A 20,149-nucleotide genomic window follows, 5' to 3' on the forward strand; every position below is an offset into this window, starting at 1 on the left:
CTGTGAGGAAGTGTATGATCCAAGACCCGGTATACCATCTAGGGCGGTGATCAAGACCATGTAATCCGGCTAGAGCTGTAGAATCTCTGTGAGGAAGTACACTGTCTAAGAGCGGGTAGCCGTAAAGACAGTGAACTCCTGTGAGGAAGTGTGTCGTCCAAGACCAGGTATACCCTCTAGGGGGTTAATTCCTCGTGAGGTCGTACTTTTTTTCAGACTTAGTGATCCGACATGGAACTTATGTTTTTGATTACCATAAAAAGTTATGGTGAGTTGTGATGATCTTCCGAGATTGTTTGGGATAGCCACTTATGAATCTATAGTTTTGGCTTTCTGCTTTAGCATGATTACTGTAAACACCCCAAATTTTTCAAATTTCCATTCATTTCTCGGATTCGCTGGAATCTAGACTCAATTTTCATATCTGACCCAATCTTGGACCCAAATCGGATATCCGGAACCAATTCTGAGTCTGAATCTCTTATTCTTCAAAAAAATCAATTCTTTGAATTTTCTCGGGTGTTTTATCTGGATTCAATCATAATTTGAGATCCAAACCCAATATTTTCTAAAAAAATTAGATCCAGATCCATTTTAGAGTTTATTTTCTAAAATAAATCATGCACTTTTCTCAGAAGCCTCATTTTTTAAAATCCTTATATCACAAAATTAAAATTTTTTGCAAAATTGCTTCAAAAACCTCATTTGGGTCTCGCTTGTTAAAATCCTCACATTTTCCTTACATTTTCGGGTCTTTCATTCAAAAATTCGAAAAATTAGTTTACCCTCCTTTTCTGAAGTCCGTTTTCTTAACCAAAAATCCTTTTTTTTTGAAAAGCTCTTTTTCTAAAAACTTTTTTGAAATTTCTGAAAAATGCAAGGGACCTCCATTGTAAAACCCCAACGGCCTTCCGTTGCGAGAAAAACCTCGAGGAGGAGTGAGAGAGGCGATGGCCCTCCACCCTCTCCATCGTTCTCGATTCTTCCTCTTCACCTTATTTAAACAACTGCAGGGGTCTCCTTCTCCTTCACCGCCTCTTCACCCCAACACCCCTCTTCTCATTCACAATCGCCTTCACCTCCCCATGTTCGACACTTCTCTTCTCGATCCTTCTTCCTCACCGCTTTTCACCCTTCCATGTGCTCTTCTCCTTCACACATCTCCTCCTTCTTCCCCATTCTCTCCCTCTGTTTTCTTCCTTTTCCCTGCTTCTCTTTCTTTTGTTAAATCTTTTTTTTTTTAGATCGGGCCTGCAGGGCGCTCAAAGGAAATTCCACTCCCTCTTCAGTTGAAGATTAACAATCGGTAAGAGTCTTCTCCTCCTCCCCTTTTGAATCATTTTCTTTTCTTGCTTCTGCCCCATTAACGCATCATTTGTAACCTCGATTTGTATATAACAAATTCGGTTTACAAAAAGGCAATATTAACGGAATCCATCGATTCCATCATTTAATCCCTTTTTCTTCTTTCTCTTTATTCTATCTATCTTTTGCATTTGATTTCTTGTTTTAATAGCATCGCATTTCATTATTGCTTTGAATTTCATTATTGCCTTGAATTTCATTATACTAGATTGTTCATTCCAGTTTATCGCATTTCATTATTGCCTTGAATTTCATTATATTAGATTGTTCGTTGTATTTTTATTGTCTGTTCATGCTCTTCTATCTGCCTTTCCTCATTCGACATCACAGCCAGCCCTTGATTTGTCATCAGTTTTGTAAAGCTTTTAACTCTGCAGCATCGTTTCCTCTGAATTATTTTCCTCATCTCCTTTTACTGATTCACGCTTCGTTGGAATTTTTCTTTTATTCATCGTTTATAGTAGATCTTTATGCTTAGTTAAGGTGTAAACGAAAGGCCTCACCTCTTGAATCCCAGTATGAACATGTGTTTATGCTTTGCTATAGCATAAACACATATTCCTAATCTCATTATAATATATATTCACATTTCGTTGCTGTAGCATCAAACAGGCATTTCCATCCCTTTTAAGTTCAGCATACGTTCATGTTTTAAGGTAGTATAAACAGGTATCTTACCTCTGCAAATCCTGCATTTACTTTTGATTTAGCGTATGTGTATGCTCTCCCCTGAGTCTTATTATCGTATGCATATCCTCTTACAGCCAATCTTCAGTATACATTTGTATCATTCTCCTGTACATCAATCCAGCCTCTGTCTGCATTTCTCTTTACTACAAATTTTAGGCTTATATAGTCTCAGTGACATGACCATCTCTATTTTGCTTGATTTTATCTCATCGTGTGTTTTAGTTTTCTGCTTTAACACCGTTGTTTATGTCAATCGCTCTACATTAGTTTCAAGTGTGTGTTCTGCATCATACGTTTGTTAAATCCTTTGAATGCATGAGCATTAACACGTTATTTTATCTCTGCCCTTTTATTTACCCTGCATCTGTATATTAACATATGGCATTTCATGACATTTGTTCATCCCTGCATCATTGTCCACTCTGATTTTGATTCTTGTTGTAGCAACGTAACTGCACTTATTCATCACATCCCTCGTATGAGTGGCTCATCACATATTGCCATCATAGCTTAGTAGTCATCCAGTATTATCATCCATCCATGCCTATCAATTATGATGTTTTCATTGTCTCAGCCCTTTGTTTTGGTCACTCCTGTTTGCTAAACCCCAATCCTACCAGTTTTGTTTCTGAAAGCATTGAGGCAAGCTACTTTACTTTCCTTAAATCAGTCCACTAAGGTTGACCTTTGGATTGTTTGGGCCTTCCTCCCACTATGGTAACCTTTTGAAAGTTATGGTCTCTGTGTTGTGAAATCTGCTCTCTCCAACTCCGGCTAGGGATCCACATTTTTCTTTGCCTGGGAGTGGCTTTCCTGGATGTGGCTTCTTACCCATCTTGATCTTCATGATTATCAAATCCTTGAGTGAACTCCATCAATTCTGTAGATAATCCCCTTGGCCTTAAGGGTAGAATTCCTTGTTGATTGGTTCTGGTCTTTACCTTTTAGGAAGTATATATGTGGTGATAACGATCAATTACTAACTTCACTCAAGTTACCTGGTTTTGGACCAAGACATAGTGCTAAGCTGTCTGCCAATCTAGCCGTGGATTGTTGAAACCATTAGGTAGCTAGTTACAACATATAGTGGTTATTATCAGCTCATGCATTAGTTGAGTTTATCTCTCAAGTTATATTTTCTCTAATTTTACCGTGTAGGAGTTTTGTGGTCAAGTAAATGGCCAAAATTTCTACATGCTTAGTGATCTCTCTGGTTTCATTTATTTATTTATTTCTTTTTTCTTTATTTTTTCTTTATTTTATTTTATTTTTTATTTCTTTTATTTATTTATTTATTTATTTATTTTATCTTGTATTTTTTCCTTCTTTTCTTTCTTTTACCTCATTCTTAAATCATCCACATACCTGTATATCTCTTGCATCATGTATTACATACTTTTCTGTATGTCATAGTATTGTATAGAACTGGTCCTGAAAATCGCCATCCATATCCATTGGCTGGGCTCCTAATACATAATCTGGTCACCTTATCCCCCGCATACCAAACTTCAAGGCGATTTCTTGGAGTCAATCAATTGATGTGGCTGACCTCAACCAGAGTAAGATACCATCAATAACACCGTTGGGATTCACTGGTTGAAGTTATATAAGAACACTTGATTTGCTTGTTAAAAATTGAGTTATTGTCCTGATTCCCTGAGCCATCTTACCCATATCAGTTGGTTAAGCTTATCGGTTAATACTATGGAAATTCCTTTACTAATGACTGGCTTGTAGCTGTTGAAAGGAATCCACAAACCAGCCGTGCCAAGGTAAGCTGATCGTTCCTTTCTTTTTATTAACTCATAAGGCTTAGGTTTTATCAACAAGTATATAGTATATGGTGTTTAGAGTGGCCCACCATCTGCTTTATTATTTTGTGCCCTGTTCCTGCCAAAATTCCAGATGTTCTGTTCTAATATAGTCCATTATGATAGTGTGAATGTTTTAGATATTTTGATTCCTGTACAGGAAATCCTCTATTTTGAATTCATCATTTTGGTTTTACTGTTGGGATCTCATGAAGGTGGAAACTTGAAAATAGGTGAGCTAACGAAACATGATCAGAAATCAGCATTTTTCAAATGCAGCAAACTGTCAACTGAAATTCCTGGGCCTAGACAGCCTCATCCATGTTTGAAATCTTGGATTGCGTGGCCTTAATTTAGGCGATTCACAGTCTCCCTAGACAACATTCACTGTAACATTATGTGGGAGCATCCAGCGATGGAGGTTTGGATCCTTCAAACAAGAAGGAGATCAGATGTGATGAGAAGTTGAAGAATACATTTGAGGGAAAAGATACTGTAGGGTTCCTTGAGATTGCTCGATTCATCAGTCGTCATCTCATCCGGACCAGCTGAACCAGCTTTGGATGCCAACGCCTTCTTCACTTCATATTCACACACACACACACACACCACCCGTTGTGTTCACAGCTACTCATAACACCCTCACTACTTGTTGTATATACCACCTAACACACTTATACTCAATTGCATTATTCACCTACTACATCCCTTCACTCATACTGTTATGCCGATTGTTGTTTCATCAACCTCCAAACTACCCAGTCCACCTGCCGTAACCTTCATAGTTTCCCTGTACATTTGAAAAGAAGTGTATCTCTTGTTACGGGTCACGGGTCAGGAGATCCAGACCCGTGATCATTGTCATTTCATTAATGGCACTGAGTAATTTATTCTCTTGTAATAAGGGTATTTTAGTACCCTAATCTTTGTATTAGTATGTTATTATAAAGGGATTAGAATAGCAACCAACCCATACAATTTTGGGTATCGGTTTTCTCTGCTCTCTCTCTCTCTCTCTCTCTCTCAGCTTTCACGCGTGGAAGAATTCGAGCATTGCAAATCTTTCATGGTATCAGAGTCAGGTTACAGCTGGACCTGGAATCGATCTCAAAGGTACATCTGAAAGATCTGAACCCTATCGATTTTCTCTTCTAAGTCAAGAAAATTATTTCTTCTGTCTGTTTCCTTAATCTCGTCTGAATATTCATTCCTCCATTTTCTTCTCGATCAAATCTGACGTTAATCAGATCTGACGGTAATCAGATCTGTCTCACCTTATTTTTCTTTGCCTCTTGATCTCGATCAGATCTGACGTTAATCAGATCTGATCAAACTTTCTTCTTTGATAAATATGAGTTAACTCAGTCCAGGTAATCGATCTCAATCCCTTCTCTCATTCTTCAATCTGTCGTCAACATATATTGTTTATTGTTTTCGATCAAAGCGTGATCTAATCACGTAATCGGGTTCTTATTTGATCCAGCCACAACCCTGATCAGATCTGACCAGGCTCAAACCTGACGTTACCCTCATTTCTACCATTTAATCTCTTTTAGCTTGAAAGCACTGTGTCAACACTAAGTGTGAATTCCTATTCACATATTTTTTTGTGGTTTTCATATTCAGTATTCATTCTCTTCTGAAAATTAGAAATCTGAAAGATATTCAATATCTGTTTTAAATCAGACATTGATCTGAATTAGTTTCTGCAAAAAAAAAGGGTTACAGAAACTGTAGACAGATTGTGCCAGACACACTCTTAATACTGTGAAACATGGATTCACTTCCTACTCAGTCGGTCCTTTCTTCAAGCTTCCTTAGTCAACTTGTGTCTGAAAAATTAAACAATTCTAATTTCTTGACTTGGAAGAGGCAAATCATATCTTTCATTAGGAGTCAGGATCTTTCCGGACATCTAGATGGATCTGTTCCAGTTCCTCCCGAGTTCATATCACGAGAAGAAAGTGACAACAAAGAAGCATCTACTACGGTATATGTTAGAAATCCTGAATTTATAGCTTGGATTAAAAGAGACCAAGCGCTAGTTGCTTACATTACATCTACACTGTCACAAGAGGTGCTTGTAGCAATTCCAGATGACTGGACTGCCATGCAACTCTAGGACAGACTTGTTCAGACATACTCACAGGTTTCTCAGGCCAGAATTATGTTTCTTAAAAGAGAATTTCAAATGTTAAGAAAGGATTTCATGATCATCATGGAATACTTGAACAAAATGAAGGTTATCACAGATCAACTGACAGTTGTTGGATGTGCAGTAACTGATAAAGATTTGGTACAACAAACTCTCAGTGGATTGGGACCCGACTATTATATGATTGTTACTTCTTTGTTATGTTTACCTGAGCTGCCCAACTTTGAAGATCTGCATGCAAAATTATTACAATATGAGATGAACCTAAAGGGATTTTCTAAAGAATCATCTATGCATACTGGGGCACAAGAAGTTCTTGCTACAGGGATTACTTATACACGAGGACGAGGAAGCTATAATATCAAGGGAAAAGGAGGACAAGGGAGAAGTAGTCAAGGAGGCCGTGGATTATTGCCTACACCCAACACATATATCAATCCACAAAGATTGAGGCCAATTCCTACTTGCTTTCTATGTAATAAAAAGTGGCATATCAAAGCTAACTGTTGGTTTAATCCCCAAAATAAAGGAAAATCGACATAAACTGAAGCAAAGAGAGGCACAGACAGTACAAGGACCAGCAGAGAAGTAAATGAGTTATTGTTGTCAGCTTTAGCAGGATTGAATCTGAAACAGAATGAGCAAGGTACTTGGTACGTGGACTCTGGCGCAGCGACTCACGTTACTGGTGATGCCGGTAAGCTCCTAAACCTTGTTCCTTACATTGGTAGAAGTAGTATAGTTACTGGCGATGGATCCCACCACTCTATCTCTCATATTGAAAACTCCATTATACCCTTGTCAGAATCTTCTATCAACCTTTCAAAAGTTTTTTATGCTCCTAACATCAAGAAAAACATTGTTTCAGTTTCTAAACTAGTTGATGATATCAAAGCCTCAGTTGAATTTACTCCCTCTTCTGTTCTTGTCAAGGACCTCTGCACAAAGGAGACGTTCGCTAGAGGAAAACGACAAGGCAATATGTATGTTTTTCAAGAAGATCCTTCAACACATATTCACCCTGCAGACCCAAACTTGAAGTTTCACTCATCGTTGCCTTCTGAGAATTCTACATGTGTCTTTAGTGTCTCTGAACTCAATAAGTCAAATCTTTGGCATGGTCGTCTACGTCATTGCAGTAGTAGTTTCATTGAAAAGCTTGTTTCAAATAACCTCATTCCCAAGTCAAGCTTAGGAATAAATGTCAATGACAACAAATGTTCTAGTTGTCTCTTATGTAAGAGTCATGTCTTACCTTTTCATTCTATAAATAAAAGAGCTTCAAGACCTTTTGAGATTATATGTTCTGATGTTTGGGGGCTTGCCCCAGTTGCTTCCATATCTGGAACTAGATATTATCTTATATTTGTTGACAATTATTCTCGTTATTCTTGGATATTTTTCATGAAACACAAATCTGAGACTTTCAAGTTGTTCTAAAACTTCCATTCCTTTGTCAAAAACCAATTTTCTGAAAACATCCTTAATTTCCAATGTAACGGAGGAGGTGAATTTTCTTCCATTGACTTTACTAACTTTCTTCAAAGTAAAGGGATAAGGAGAAGGGTGTCTTGCCCACACACACCTCAGCAGAATGGGATTGCTGAAAGGAAGCATCGCCATATTGTTGAGAGTGCGATGAGCATGATGCAAGATAGTAATCTTCTGATTACTTTATGAACAGATGCCTTTCATTCTGTAGTTGATGTGATAAATCGATTGCCCATGACTATTTTGGAAAACAAGTCTCCTTACTTTTCTCTATTTGGTGCACATCCCAACTATCATGATTTGCGTGTGTTTGGTTGTTTATGCTATGTTCATGTTGATAGTTCAATGAGACATAAGTTTCAGGACAAGGCCCTGAAGTGCAGGTTTGTGGGTTATGCTGATGACTATAAAGGGTACAGGTGCTATGATCTAGTGAGCAAGCGCATCAAAATATCAAGAAATGTCATCTTCGATGAATTGAATTTTGATTGTCAATGTACTAGCTCTTCAAAATCAAATTCTAAAATTGAGACTTATTATCCTTGGCTGAATTATGAACTTTTCTCTGGAGCTAGTGATGTCTACCCCTCAAATTGTACTCAAAAGGATAAGGAATCTATGTCTGCTGATGAGATGATTGCCCATGAAAATACAGACCCAACTTTGGATCCAGAAAGGTATAAAGGTCTTGTTTACACTCGACGAGAAAGAGAGCCGCCCACCATAGTTAATCCAGAAATGGACACATCCTCTACATCCAACATCGTTGATGCTAGAAGATCCACTTGTTCTCGTCATCCAATTGAAAGATGGGTTAGTTATGAAAATTTCTCATTAGATTTTCAACTCTTTCTAACAGCCTTAAGAAAAGAAGATGAACCCACAACATTCTCCCAAGCATCAAATTTCAGAAGATGAATTGAAGCAATGAATGAGGAAATGAAAGTTCTACATGAATGTGGTACGTGGGATGTTGTACCAAGACCACCTGACAGAAATGTTGTTGGTTCGAAAAGGGTGTACAAAATAAAGTATAAACCAGATGAAACTATAGAGAGATACAAGGCGAGACTTGTAGCCAAAGGTTTTACACAGGAGCAAGGACAGGACTATGATGAAACCTTTAGTCCAGTGGTGAAAATGGGGGCAATCAGAGTCATACTTTCTTTAGCTATTGAACATCAATGGACTATTAGCCAACTTGATGTGAAGAATGACTTTCTTCATGGAAATTTGAGAGAAGAAGTATGCATGGAACAACCCACTGGTTACGCAGAAGGCAATCCTAAAAAATATGTATGCTGACTAAAAAGGGCGATATATAGATTTAAGCAAGCATCTCGATCTTGGTTCGATAATTTTTCTCTTGAAATACAAAAATATGGTTTTAAGAAATCTCTTCTTGACCACTCCTTATTTATATTTAAGAACCAAGACACAGTTACTCTGTTGTTGATATATGTAGATGATATTATCATCACTGGTAATTCCAATGAGCACATTGAAGAAGTCAAACATCTCTTGAATCAGAGGTTCAAAATGGACCTTGGCAAACTACGATACTTTCTTGGAGTTGAAGTCGACAGTACCCCCGAAGAGATGACTCTCACTCAACATAAGTATACCATTGATGTTCTCAATAAAGCGGGTATAAAAGACTGCAAGCCCTTGGGAACTCCTAGCATTCTTTACCAAAGGCTTAGCTCTCAAGAGGGAGATCCATATGAAAATCCCACACAGTATCGTAGCATAGTGGGTATGTTACAATACCTCACTTTTACTCGCCCTAATATAGTTTACTCTGTGAATCAAGTATCTCAGTTTATGCATGCACCATGTGAAGAGCATATGGAAGCGGTTAAACGAACACTTCGATATCTGAAGGGAACGATTGGGGATGGCCTCTTATATAAGAGAAAGACCAATAGGCAAAATGCATATGAGATCATTGTTTATTCTGATGCGGACTGGGCGGGAGATCCAGATGAATGCAGATCAGTATCCGACTATTATGTGTTTGTTGGGATGAATTTGGTTTCTTAGAGTAGTAAGAAACAAAAGGCTGTTGCCAGATCCAGTACAGAGGCTGAATACAGGTCAATGGCAGTCGCCACTGTAACGCCCCAAATATTTGAACTTCATAATTTCCTTGAAATAGTTGAAAATTTTCTTTTCTTTACAGAGTTTATTTTTAAAATCAGCGGAAACGATTTCTTTAAAAGAAAAGGGACAAGTTTGACAACTTTGGGCACGTTAGCGAGAGAACAAAGATTTACCATGGATGATCTGCAATAATACTTAGGAAACCATTTCTTCTATTAAAAGAGAGTGTCAAGTTTGTACAAAATTTGGATTCCCTCCAGGGAAACTGTAACAAAAACCAAAATGTCCAGGAAAAGAATTACGAGCAGAAACAGTGGATCCTGAAGTCATCTCGCAGTCGCGTCATCGTCTGTGATGCACCTATTCGTCACCTGTACCCATGAAATGGGTTAGTTTTGCAAAAAACTAGTAGGTGAGCACAAAAACAGAAAGAATTAAATTAGGCATAAATAATTTATGCAGCAGTTAGTAACGAGCAAACTAAGCAGATAAACTAGAGAAACAAGCTAAGTACAACAAACTGAAAGGTGAGCATGCTCAATTTAGTTATTACTTGTTAACCGGCCATGCAGGTATATACATGGCACGTGAGTCGAAATAGTCAAGACCAAGCCGAGTGTTTATTATGTTAAGTATTTTAAGATACCTCGGTTGTCTGACTGAATCTTATTCCTATGGAGACGACCGATGGTCGAGAGAGTAAGTCCCCAAGGCCTGATAGGGATGCATCCAACTTCTGCAGAAGTGTTAGGCTAACTTATGTAGCCCCTATCCCCCCTAACCTCCGATGACTAGGGAAGACGGGTCTCTTGCCCGTAAAAAGCTATAAATGGTTTGTCCATCAGAGTTGGTACCCTTCGTCCTCTCTCTTGACGAAGCCAGGTTGAATCGAGCGCGACGGGGTTTCTTAGCTGTTGCCTAATTCTTCATGCTCTGGTCCATTAGACCAAAACGAGCATCTTGCCTATGAAGGCGATTCCATTTTTTTTATATGTGTTTTCAACAACGTGCACAAAGCACTAATCGAGGTCATAAGACCATCTCATCCAATCGTCGTAATACTAACATGCCTCGCATGTTCAAGAGTATATTACGAGGAAAGGGATATAGGAGCCTCAAGAGTGTGTTTCGCAAAGATATAATGTTTTAAAAAGTTATTTTAACATTCTAAATCTTTTGAAACGATCAACAACTTGCCTACATATGGCATGTGATTTTCTCGAATCTCGCATCCGAGGACGCAGTGTATGGGTGCTATGCACGTCTCGACACTGGTCTTGGTAAATGGGCTTCGCAAAAGAACCCATCACCCAACAACTTGATCTTGTCCCAGATCAAGGATTTTCTCAAAACATATTGGGTAAAATAGTGGAAAAGGTATTCCTCCCAAATACGTTGAGTCGATGGCAAGGCAAAAACAAAAGACAATAATGTGAGAAGCAATAGCCTGGGTGTGAAGCGCGACGGCATACAGAAACAGGAAATGTGAAAGCAAAGGACAAGGATTGTGAAACAGCGTCCTTGAATTAAAAGACAACAAATAATAAATACGAAAGCAAAAGCCTGGGCGCAAAGCGCAACGGCAAACAGAAACAGGAAATGCGAAAGCAAAGGATAAGGATCGTGAAACCGCGTCCTTGAATTAAAAGACAACAAGTAGTAAATACGAAAGCAAAAGCCTAGGCGCAAAGCGCGACGGCAAACAGAAACAGGAAACGCGAAAGCAAAGGACAAGGATCGTGAAACCGCGTCCCTAAATTAAAAGACAACAAGTAGTAAATACGAAAGCAAAAGCCTGGGCGCAAAGCGCGACGGCAAACAGAAACAGGAAATGTGAAAGCAAAGGACAAGGATCGTGAAACCGCATCCTTGAATTAAAAATGTACTTATATACGTATATGTATATAAATATGTAATTAAGTCCTTTTAATCGTTAATTATTTAAGCTCGATTTAATTATTTAAGTCTTTGTGCAACTTCTCCTACCTTGGGGTATTGCGAGGAAGAAGTCGTCTATGAGCGTAGGTGATCGTTGGTTTAGTTCGCGGGGCGCAAACGGGCTCCATTGCGTAACACTGCAAGAGTACGATATTAGCATGAATCTTAACTGAAAACGGAACAAAGGTCGAGCAGGGGCTTATTTCCACTGCCAGTCGGACATATTCGGGCGGCAGGGGCCAAAGGCCCCTGCTAGCTTCCCAAAAGATGAGACAGGGGCCTTTGGCCGCTGTCGGCTTTCTAAAAGAACGAGGCAGGGGCCAAGGGCCCCTGCCGAGTCCTGAAGAATCATGTGGCAAGGGCCAATGGCCCTTGCCAGCAGTCCTACCTCGAATGGAAGGGAGCTTCCCACCACCTTCTGTTGGCCTGTCGGAAGGCAAAACGAGAGAAAGAGGGGGTCGCAGGGGCCAAATGCCCACCTGCGGCCCTCAGAAGATGAGACAGAGGCCAAATGACCCCTGCCGAGCTTTGCTCGACAGAAAATGGGACAAGGGCCAGAGGCCCCTGTCGGTTTAGAGAGGGACAGGGGCCATCGGCCCCTGCTGGGTCTTCAAAAAGAGGGGCAAGGGCCTTAGGAGGCCCTTGCTGGGTTTTAAAGAAGGGAGGGGCAGGAGCCTTCGGCTCCTGCCATATTTTAAAAGAAAGGGGCAGGGGCCGATGGCCCCTGCCAAGGAAACGAGCAGAGAGAGGCAGCGCTGGGGCCAAAGGCCCCCTGCGGCTTTCAAAGAGGAGGCAGAGGCCAATGGCCCCTGTCGTTCATGAAAAAAAAGGCAGGGGCCATCGGCCCCTGCTGGATTTTTGAAAAGAAGAGGGGCAGCTTCTTCAAGCCAAAGAATGCAGCATTTCTTCAAGTTTTAATTCAGTTTGCACCTTGTTGAGAGATACCAGCCACACAAGGTCTTCTTCCTCGTTGAAGGACCAGGACCCTATTAGTGCATTTTGGGGCAACCAATCCATGTCTGGTTATAGCAAAGCATAATGTAGCAAAGAAACTCTAAAAGCGCTCAGTCAATCCACAAGCCAAATGATTTGGTCTTGGTCTTCAACAGGATTCCAACCCTCTAGCATGTATGTTGAGAAGCTTTAACTACTCTTGGAACTCGTTACCATCATCAATTTGGATGGCCCCCTGCCGGAACGTAAACAGAGAGAGAGAGAGTCGCAGGGGCCTTTGGCCCCCTGCCTGCTATTATCGAGAGAGGAGACAGTGAGAGGGAGGGTACTCACCTGAGGCTGCCGGAGAGAAGGGAGGTCGCCGGGGAGTAGTTGTCGTGAAGGGAGCTCGCCGGAGAGTGGTTGTCGTGAAGGGAGCTCGCCGGAGAGGGAGAGTGAGGGAACGAGGGGGAGATGGAGTCGGAGAGGGAGAGACAGGGACAGAGGGGGAGAGATGAGAGAGAGTCGGGGGAGAGGCTCGTAAGCCCTCCCCTCTCGCCTTTTTAAAAGGAGGCGCACACACAGGGCCCGCCCCCTGTGTCGCCGGCGATCCCCCCCCCCCTCTGTGGGTTGCCCTGGGCACGGGTTGGATCTGGGTCGGGTCTGGACCCGACCCGGGTCCGATCTCTTTTTTTTTTAACTGGGTTTTACAGCCACTGCTGAAGCTACTTGGATTAGACATTTACTGACAGAAGTAGGAGAATCGATCTCTCGATCACTTCTTTTGTGTGACAACCAGAGTGCCATTAGTATGTCTTTTAATCCAATCCATCACAGTCGTGCCAAACATATTGAAATAGATTAGCATTTTGTGAGACAAAAAGTAGAAGAAAAAAAGATTGAGCCCGAATTTGTACAAACTACAGATCAAGTGGCGGATATATTTACAAAAGGGCTGACAAAAGACATATTTTGGATGTTAAAAAACAAGTTGTTCATGGTTCAAGACCATGCGCAACTTAAGGGAGGGTGAAAAGAAGTGTATCTCTTGTTACGGGTCACGGGTTAGGAGATCCAGACCCGTGATCATTGCCATTTCATTAATGGCACTGAGTAATTTATTCTCTTGTAATAAGGGTATTTTAGTACCCTAATCTTTGTATTAGTATGTTATTATAAAGGGATTAGAATAGCAGCCGACCCATACAATTTTGGTTATCAGTTCTCTCTCTCTCTCTCTCTCTCTCTCTCTCTCTCTCTCTCTCTCTCTCTCTCTCTCTCTCTCTCTCTCTCTCTCTCTCAGCTTTCACGCGTGGAAGAATTCGAGCATTGCAAATCTTTCACCCACTTCATTCACATCACCGTACCTGTATGTTTTCAGCCTACCTTCATCACCAGCCTACATTTACAGCCCCTCTTTTCCAACACTTTCTGCATTCTCCAGAGCTGCCTATTACACCCATTGTCATTGTCACTTCAGCTTCACTAACACCCAGCAGTTGCACACTCTTCACAATACATACATTGCACCTACCTCAATCTTCCCTCACCAGCATAGCACTTCGAGCTTTGCATGTTAATATATCACAGTACCTACCCTCCCTAGCAACTACACTAATCACAGCCTATGCCCATTATCACTTGCAGGCTACAACATATATCTGTTGTAACTCCTTACACTCTGTGCCGCACTTCATTCATACACTCCAGCCACATTCTTACACCTGTTCCACTCCCATCTTGCGTATTCTACCACAGTTACACCCATCTGCTACCTGTCAGCTACATCACACTTTCATTTTCAAACATTTCCTGCATTCATACCCTGTCACAACACTCTCTCCATGGCACTTAGCTCCTACCTCATTTGCCCATTCATCACAACACTTACTAAATACATGTGCACCTTCATATAATTTCCCCTCAATAGTATATAGGCATCTTTATAGGCCTTTTATTCTTAAAACAATCTTTTAGTTTCCTTCACATTTTATATCTCTGCCATAAGCTAACTCTGTTTTGCAAGAATACATGGAAAATATTATTTTCTTTCTTAGTTGAAGGATTTTTCAATTTAGATGATGTAATAGCTAGATATTAATAAGAACCTTACATTTCCTAGAACGTATGACCATGTAAATATCATGAATTATCTGTTTCATTACTTTCTTTTATTTCTGAAAATCCACAATGGTGAAACATGAATGACACATGCACCATTCTAATAAAAGGTGATTAAATCCTAAGTTGACGACTTGCATTTATGGCCATAGTCAAAATGCGAACAAAACTTAAGGTTTTCATCTTTTATAGAATAACATTAGATCCACACTGGATCCTGTTTCAAAAATCATCATATTTCCTAAAATTTTCTTTCTTTATCAGAGTTTAACTTGAAATTAACTTAATATATATATCAATTGTCATAGTCAGGATATATTGAGAGTTAATTTCATTTTAAACTATATAAAGGCACCAAAATATATTTTATTCTTTATCTGAATTTAAATATAGATTATCATATAATACATTTTATGACCATAGTCAAAGATGTATTATATTTTCAATCTTATTTCAATTCACTTAAAAAATGAAATATGCTTTTCAAATTCAATTTTCAAACATTCTTTTAATTCATTCATCATTTAGGATAAGATTACATCATATTTTTTTAATTATTTTAAATTTTCTTCAAAATCCAAATGATTTTGAGATGATTCTTCAAATATCTTCTTCATTTCTCAAATCAATCTTCAATTCTTATTTATAAATTCAAATTCATTTTTCTATTCTCAATTCTATCTCATTTCAAAATTCAAAATTCACTTTCAAAGTCCAATATGACTTTGAAATTTCGAATTCACTTCTATATTCAAAATTCAATTTCCAATTTCAAAGTTCAATTCAACTTTGAAAATTCAAATTCGTTTCCATTTTCAGGATTCGATTTTAAATTCAATTCAATATCCCAGATCATATTCCAAAGTTCAACTTAAACTTTGGAATTTCCATATTTAATCTCCGATTCAAATTCCATTCTCATCTTTAAAATTTTATTTCAATTTTTATCTTCAATATTGAATCTTCCTTCTTCAAAAACAAGCTTAAAGCTATTTTCAAGTCTTTTGATCTCAGATATGATTCCAACTCCAGGATTTTGAGTTATCTTTCTCAAAACTCAAGTTTATTCTAAACTTTGAGTTCATATCCAAAACTTCAAACTTTTCTAAATCGATTTCAACCCTTTGAATCATTTCTTCAAGTATCTTGAAATCTATTTCAAAATCACTTGGATAAATCCAAAGATTCTAAAATGATTCTTCTTAAAAAGCATACATCTTTGCATTCGCATTGCACAAGCATAATTCTTTGTGAATTAGATTTAGAATAAATTCTTAGATAATATTTAAGCAAAGCAAAAGGTATAAATTCGATCCTTGGTTCGATTACCCATGGTAAAGGCGCCAAGAACGATCGAATCTCGTACCGACGAAGGAATCTCGTCTCTCCATTTTTTCGCAAATTTTCAAAACGAAGGCGAGTAAAATTTCAAAATCTTTTCAAAATTTAGGTCAAGTGAGACCTTTGCAAAAGAGTTCATCTTCTCTTCTTTTCTTTTTTCATTCTCTCGTCTTTTCTATCTTTTATTTCCCTTCAAAAAGAGAATAGAGGTTAGAAAGAGAAAGAGAAGGAAAAAGAGGGAACCAGGAGGAAAATTTTTGCAATGATCACAATTACATGCTGAACCCTGATGTGAGAATCAGATCTTTAGCGATCTTAGATCATGATCATGTTTTGGACCTTCTAGGGAAGGGTGAGTTTTTCTGAGAAAGTATGACGCCTTAGGTGAGTCATAACCGATGACAGCTGGCCGCGTAAGGCCTTGAGAGATGAGAATAGTTTAAGGTGGTTCAAAACAAAGCATTTGTTAGAAGTAGTGAGAGCGACAAACGAGGACCTGATAATAATTAGATGCAGAGACCCCGTTTTAGGAACGAGAACAAGCTTGTTGTGTGGTAGTTCACAGCTTACGATCAAATGAATCATCATGTTGCGTTTGACAGTTGCGTTGCTTACCTTGTTGCACTGCTTACTTGCTTTGAACCGCTTACCCGCTTGCACTGTTTACCTTGTTGCACTGCTTACCTGCTTGTACGACTTACCTGTTTAACTGCATATCTGCTTTAAACTGCTTAGCATACTGAATTAAATATACTTAATTCAGTTTCCTGTACTCTCTCTTGTGCACCTACTAGTTTTTCGCGAAACTAACCCATTCTATGGGTACAGGTGATGTTTAGGTATACCACGAGCGATGGCACGATGACAAGATGGCTTCAAGACTTCTTCTTCCTTCTCTTAGCTCGCGTCCTAGACGTTTTGGGTTTGTAATGGATTTTCCTTGGGATATCCGAATTTTTGAGTTTTTGTTCTTTTAGCTAACGTGCCCAAAGTTGTCAGCTTGCCTTCTGAATTAACAAAAGAATAGTCTTTCGCTGATTCTATAAACAAACTTTGGAGGAAAGAAATTTTTTCTAGTCTCTTGCCTGTTTTCTGAAAAGTTCGCAAGTTTGAAATTTTGGGGTGTTACAAAAATGCATATGACTTTTATTGTGTATGCAAATCTCGAACTACGTAGGAGTTATGTATGTTGAGGTTTAGTTGCTTCATATTATGAAATGTGCATGTTCACGTATACATGCGTAGAACTCATGTTTTGTTTACGCATGATTCGAGGTTCAATTTAAAAAGTGCAATGTTCTTTGTGGCGATGATATGATGCGTAGGATAATATGCTTATGTATGTTATGATTTAAATGCCACGTGAAATGAAATTTTGAATGCATGCGATAAATGTCTACGTTTAATAATAAACTTTGGTTCATGAAGCCTTATTGGTTAAATATGTGATTTTATAATTTTAATGCCATATGAAGTGATATATGATGTGATGCTTTGATTGTATACATGCTTATGTCTGTGTTGATGGCTATCGACCCTGGGAGTGGTCAACTGTATTGATGCATGTATCACAATAGTTTTCACTGGATATGGTACTCGTTGAGGAACTGTTCCCAAAGGATTCTCTGTAAAGGTGTGCATGACCAGATCAGGTAATCCGGCTAGAACGGTAAGTCTCTGTGAGGAAGTACATTGTCCAAGAGCAGGTAGCCCACGAAGACGGTATATTCCTTTAAGAAAGTGCATTGTCTAAGACCAGGCAGACCATCCGTATAGGGCGGTAACTCCTTGTGAGGTTGTACATTTTCCAGACCAGATCATCCGACATGGATTTTGTAAATCTTTATTATGAATAAATGAAATGTTATGATAAATTGTGATGATCTTCTGAGTTGATTGAGATAGCCAATTATGAATCTATAGATTTGGCTTTTCTATTATATCATGATTATATATTGAACTCAGATATGATAATCAGATCCTTATTGATTTTAGAGCTTGATATGAGGTTATAACTATGACGCTTATATTAGCGTATAGGTGAATGACACATCACGCCTACAAATGACTAGTTTTGACTTATTAGGTGAATCATACATCACGCCTACATAGTTTCATTGCAAATGATTGCATTATGATTGTCTAAGTAAATATATCACACCTATGTATCATGATTGATGTATATCATGAATATCTAACTAAATTAATTATAAGGTATGTGCGTGTATTTCACGTTGGAATGATCAAATGTGATTTGACTTATTGTTTATAAGAATTATGAATGCATATGAAAATGGTGCAATGATCTGAATGTCTTAGATGCATATATATATATATATATATATATATATATATATATATATATATATATATATATATATTTATATATTTATGTGATGATTTGTATGACTTGAATGCATATAGATTATGCTTTATTACGTGAGTTAAGGTTGAATAGAATATCAAGTGATGAAATGTTTTTAAATGTTTTATGTTCGAATGCTTGAAATGAATGACTCATAGGACGTTGTTTCATTGTCTATCACTTGACCATGGATGAATAAATATGTCTTTACCTTTAAATGCTTGATATGTTTTCTTTAAGTTTGAGTTTGAGTTGCTTTACCAGACTTTAGCGAGTCTGACCCCGTTTTATGGAGAATAGGTAATGCAGGTAAAGTATGATGAGTAGTTGAAGTAAAGGGCTGGTCGAGGTGTATCCTCGAGGGTTCACTCTTACCTTGCGATCTTGGTATTCATGATCTTTTTGTTTTAAGTATTTGATCATGTAGAGACTAAAGTATTGTTTTCATACTCTGATTTGAAATGAAATTAAAACTCTTCATATTTAAGTCTTATATTATACGTGGTTTGAAATTTGTATATCCCGTACATTTTGATTTGATTGTTATCTTTAGTGTAATCGCGCCCAAAGTCTTAGCCGTTTTAAAAATCGTTTCTGCATTATAAGATCTGATTTATTTATACTTATCAAAAAAAATTTGTTCTCAAAATTTCAATATTTGAACTATAATTAAGGTTAAAATTTGTGGGGTGTTACATGTTGTGACATAGTTGATGACATTTTATATTAGAACTATACATAGAACAATGGGAACTAGAAAAAATACAAGATTTGGCATTATAAACTCTCAGTGTTAGAAAGCTGTTATGAATATTTGCAAGACTATAGTTTAACCACCAACAGTGACTGCCCCAATTTGTCCAAGTATATATTGAATCTAAAAGCCCCACACTGTTAACAATGTTCAGGATATAATAATGTCACAAGACACAAGAATTTTCCACAGGCATTAAGGATCCTGCAAAATTAAATCTAGAATCACATTTAGAGTATCAAAAGTTCATCCTTGAAAACTTGTAACAGCATGACCAAACAAGAAAATTCTTTTGTTCAACAAGATGCTGAATGTGTGCCATGCAATGTATAATATGGCTCGAGGACATGCTAGCGGTGCCAACTCTCAAAGATATTCATAAATGACTGAGATTGTGTCAATTTGTATATAGAGGTGTTTGTTTCTCACCATTAAGTAAATAGCAGCAAACACCAGCCCAGCAGAACCAGATGTAAGCAGCATGTAACTAGTTGTATACAAAGATTTGTTCAAAGGAATTCCTACAGAGACAAAAATGTTAGTATTTCAGAAAGGCAATTATAAAGCATAAACCTGCATTTAGTTGAATAGCTTTATTTACAAATATGTACAATGCATGAGAATATGCATCTGAAAAGAGAAGTGCAAGTACCTATAAGGACAAGAAATGAGGCAAGGGCCAATAATGAACAAGATAGTAATAACCAGTGGTTTATCCTCTCTTTATGGTCCTGAAAAGTATGCAGTTTAGTTTAACAAATGATATTGATGCACTAATCATACTTACTAGATACATAGATCATGACTAGAATATAACCCATAAGGGTCATCTTGCTGCAGCTCAAAATAACAAGCCTCAAAAATGGCAAATCTCATGAGCAGAAGAAATAGCTGCCAGTATAGCTGTGCTCATGGAAACACCACTTTGTAATAGATAAAGATCTTGAGATAATGTTTAGCTTTTGAGGTCAAATGCATCTTGTATGCCATTGATCTATATTACTTTTGAAACAATACATCCTACATCATAGAGCATGGGATTCATTGATGCAATCAGGAGATACCAAAGATGGACTATCGCA

General features: G+C 38.2%; 1 protein-coding gene across 1 annotated transcript in view; it reads right to left on the reverse strand.

The window, feature by feature from the left end:
- Positions 1-20,149, reverse strand: part of LOC149835980 (uncharacterized) — a 157,152-nt gene that overhangs the window by 34,114 nt on the left and 102,889 nt on the right. Inside the window, exons 10-11 of the mRNA XM_090008886.1 lie at positions 19,720-19,798; positions 19,497-19,588 (exon numbers count right to left, since the gene is read on the reverse strand). Coding sequence (XP_089865012.1) covers positions 19,497-19,588; positions 19,720-19,798 — 171 coding nt within the window. The remainder of the gene's footprint in view (positions 1-19,496; positions 19,589-19,719; positions 19,799-20,149) is intronic.

Source organism: Nuphar pumila, chromosome 6, assembly GCF_984573655.1.
Source record: "Nuphar pumila chromosome 6, dmNupPumi1.hap1.1, whole genome shotgun sequence".
Classification (NCBI taxonomy): Eukaryota; Viridiplantae; Streptophyta; class Magnoliopsida; order Nymphaeales; family Nymphaeaceae; genus Nuphar; species Nuphar pumila.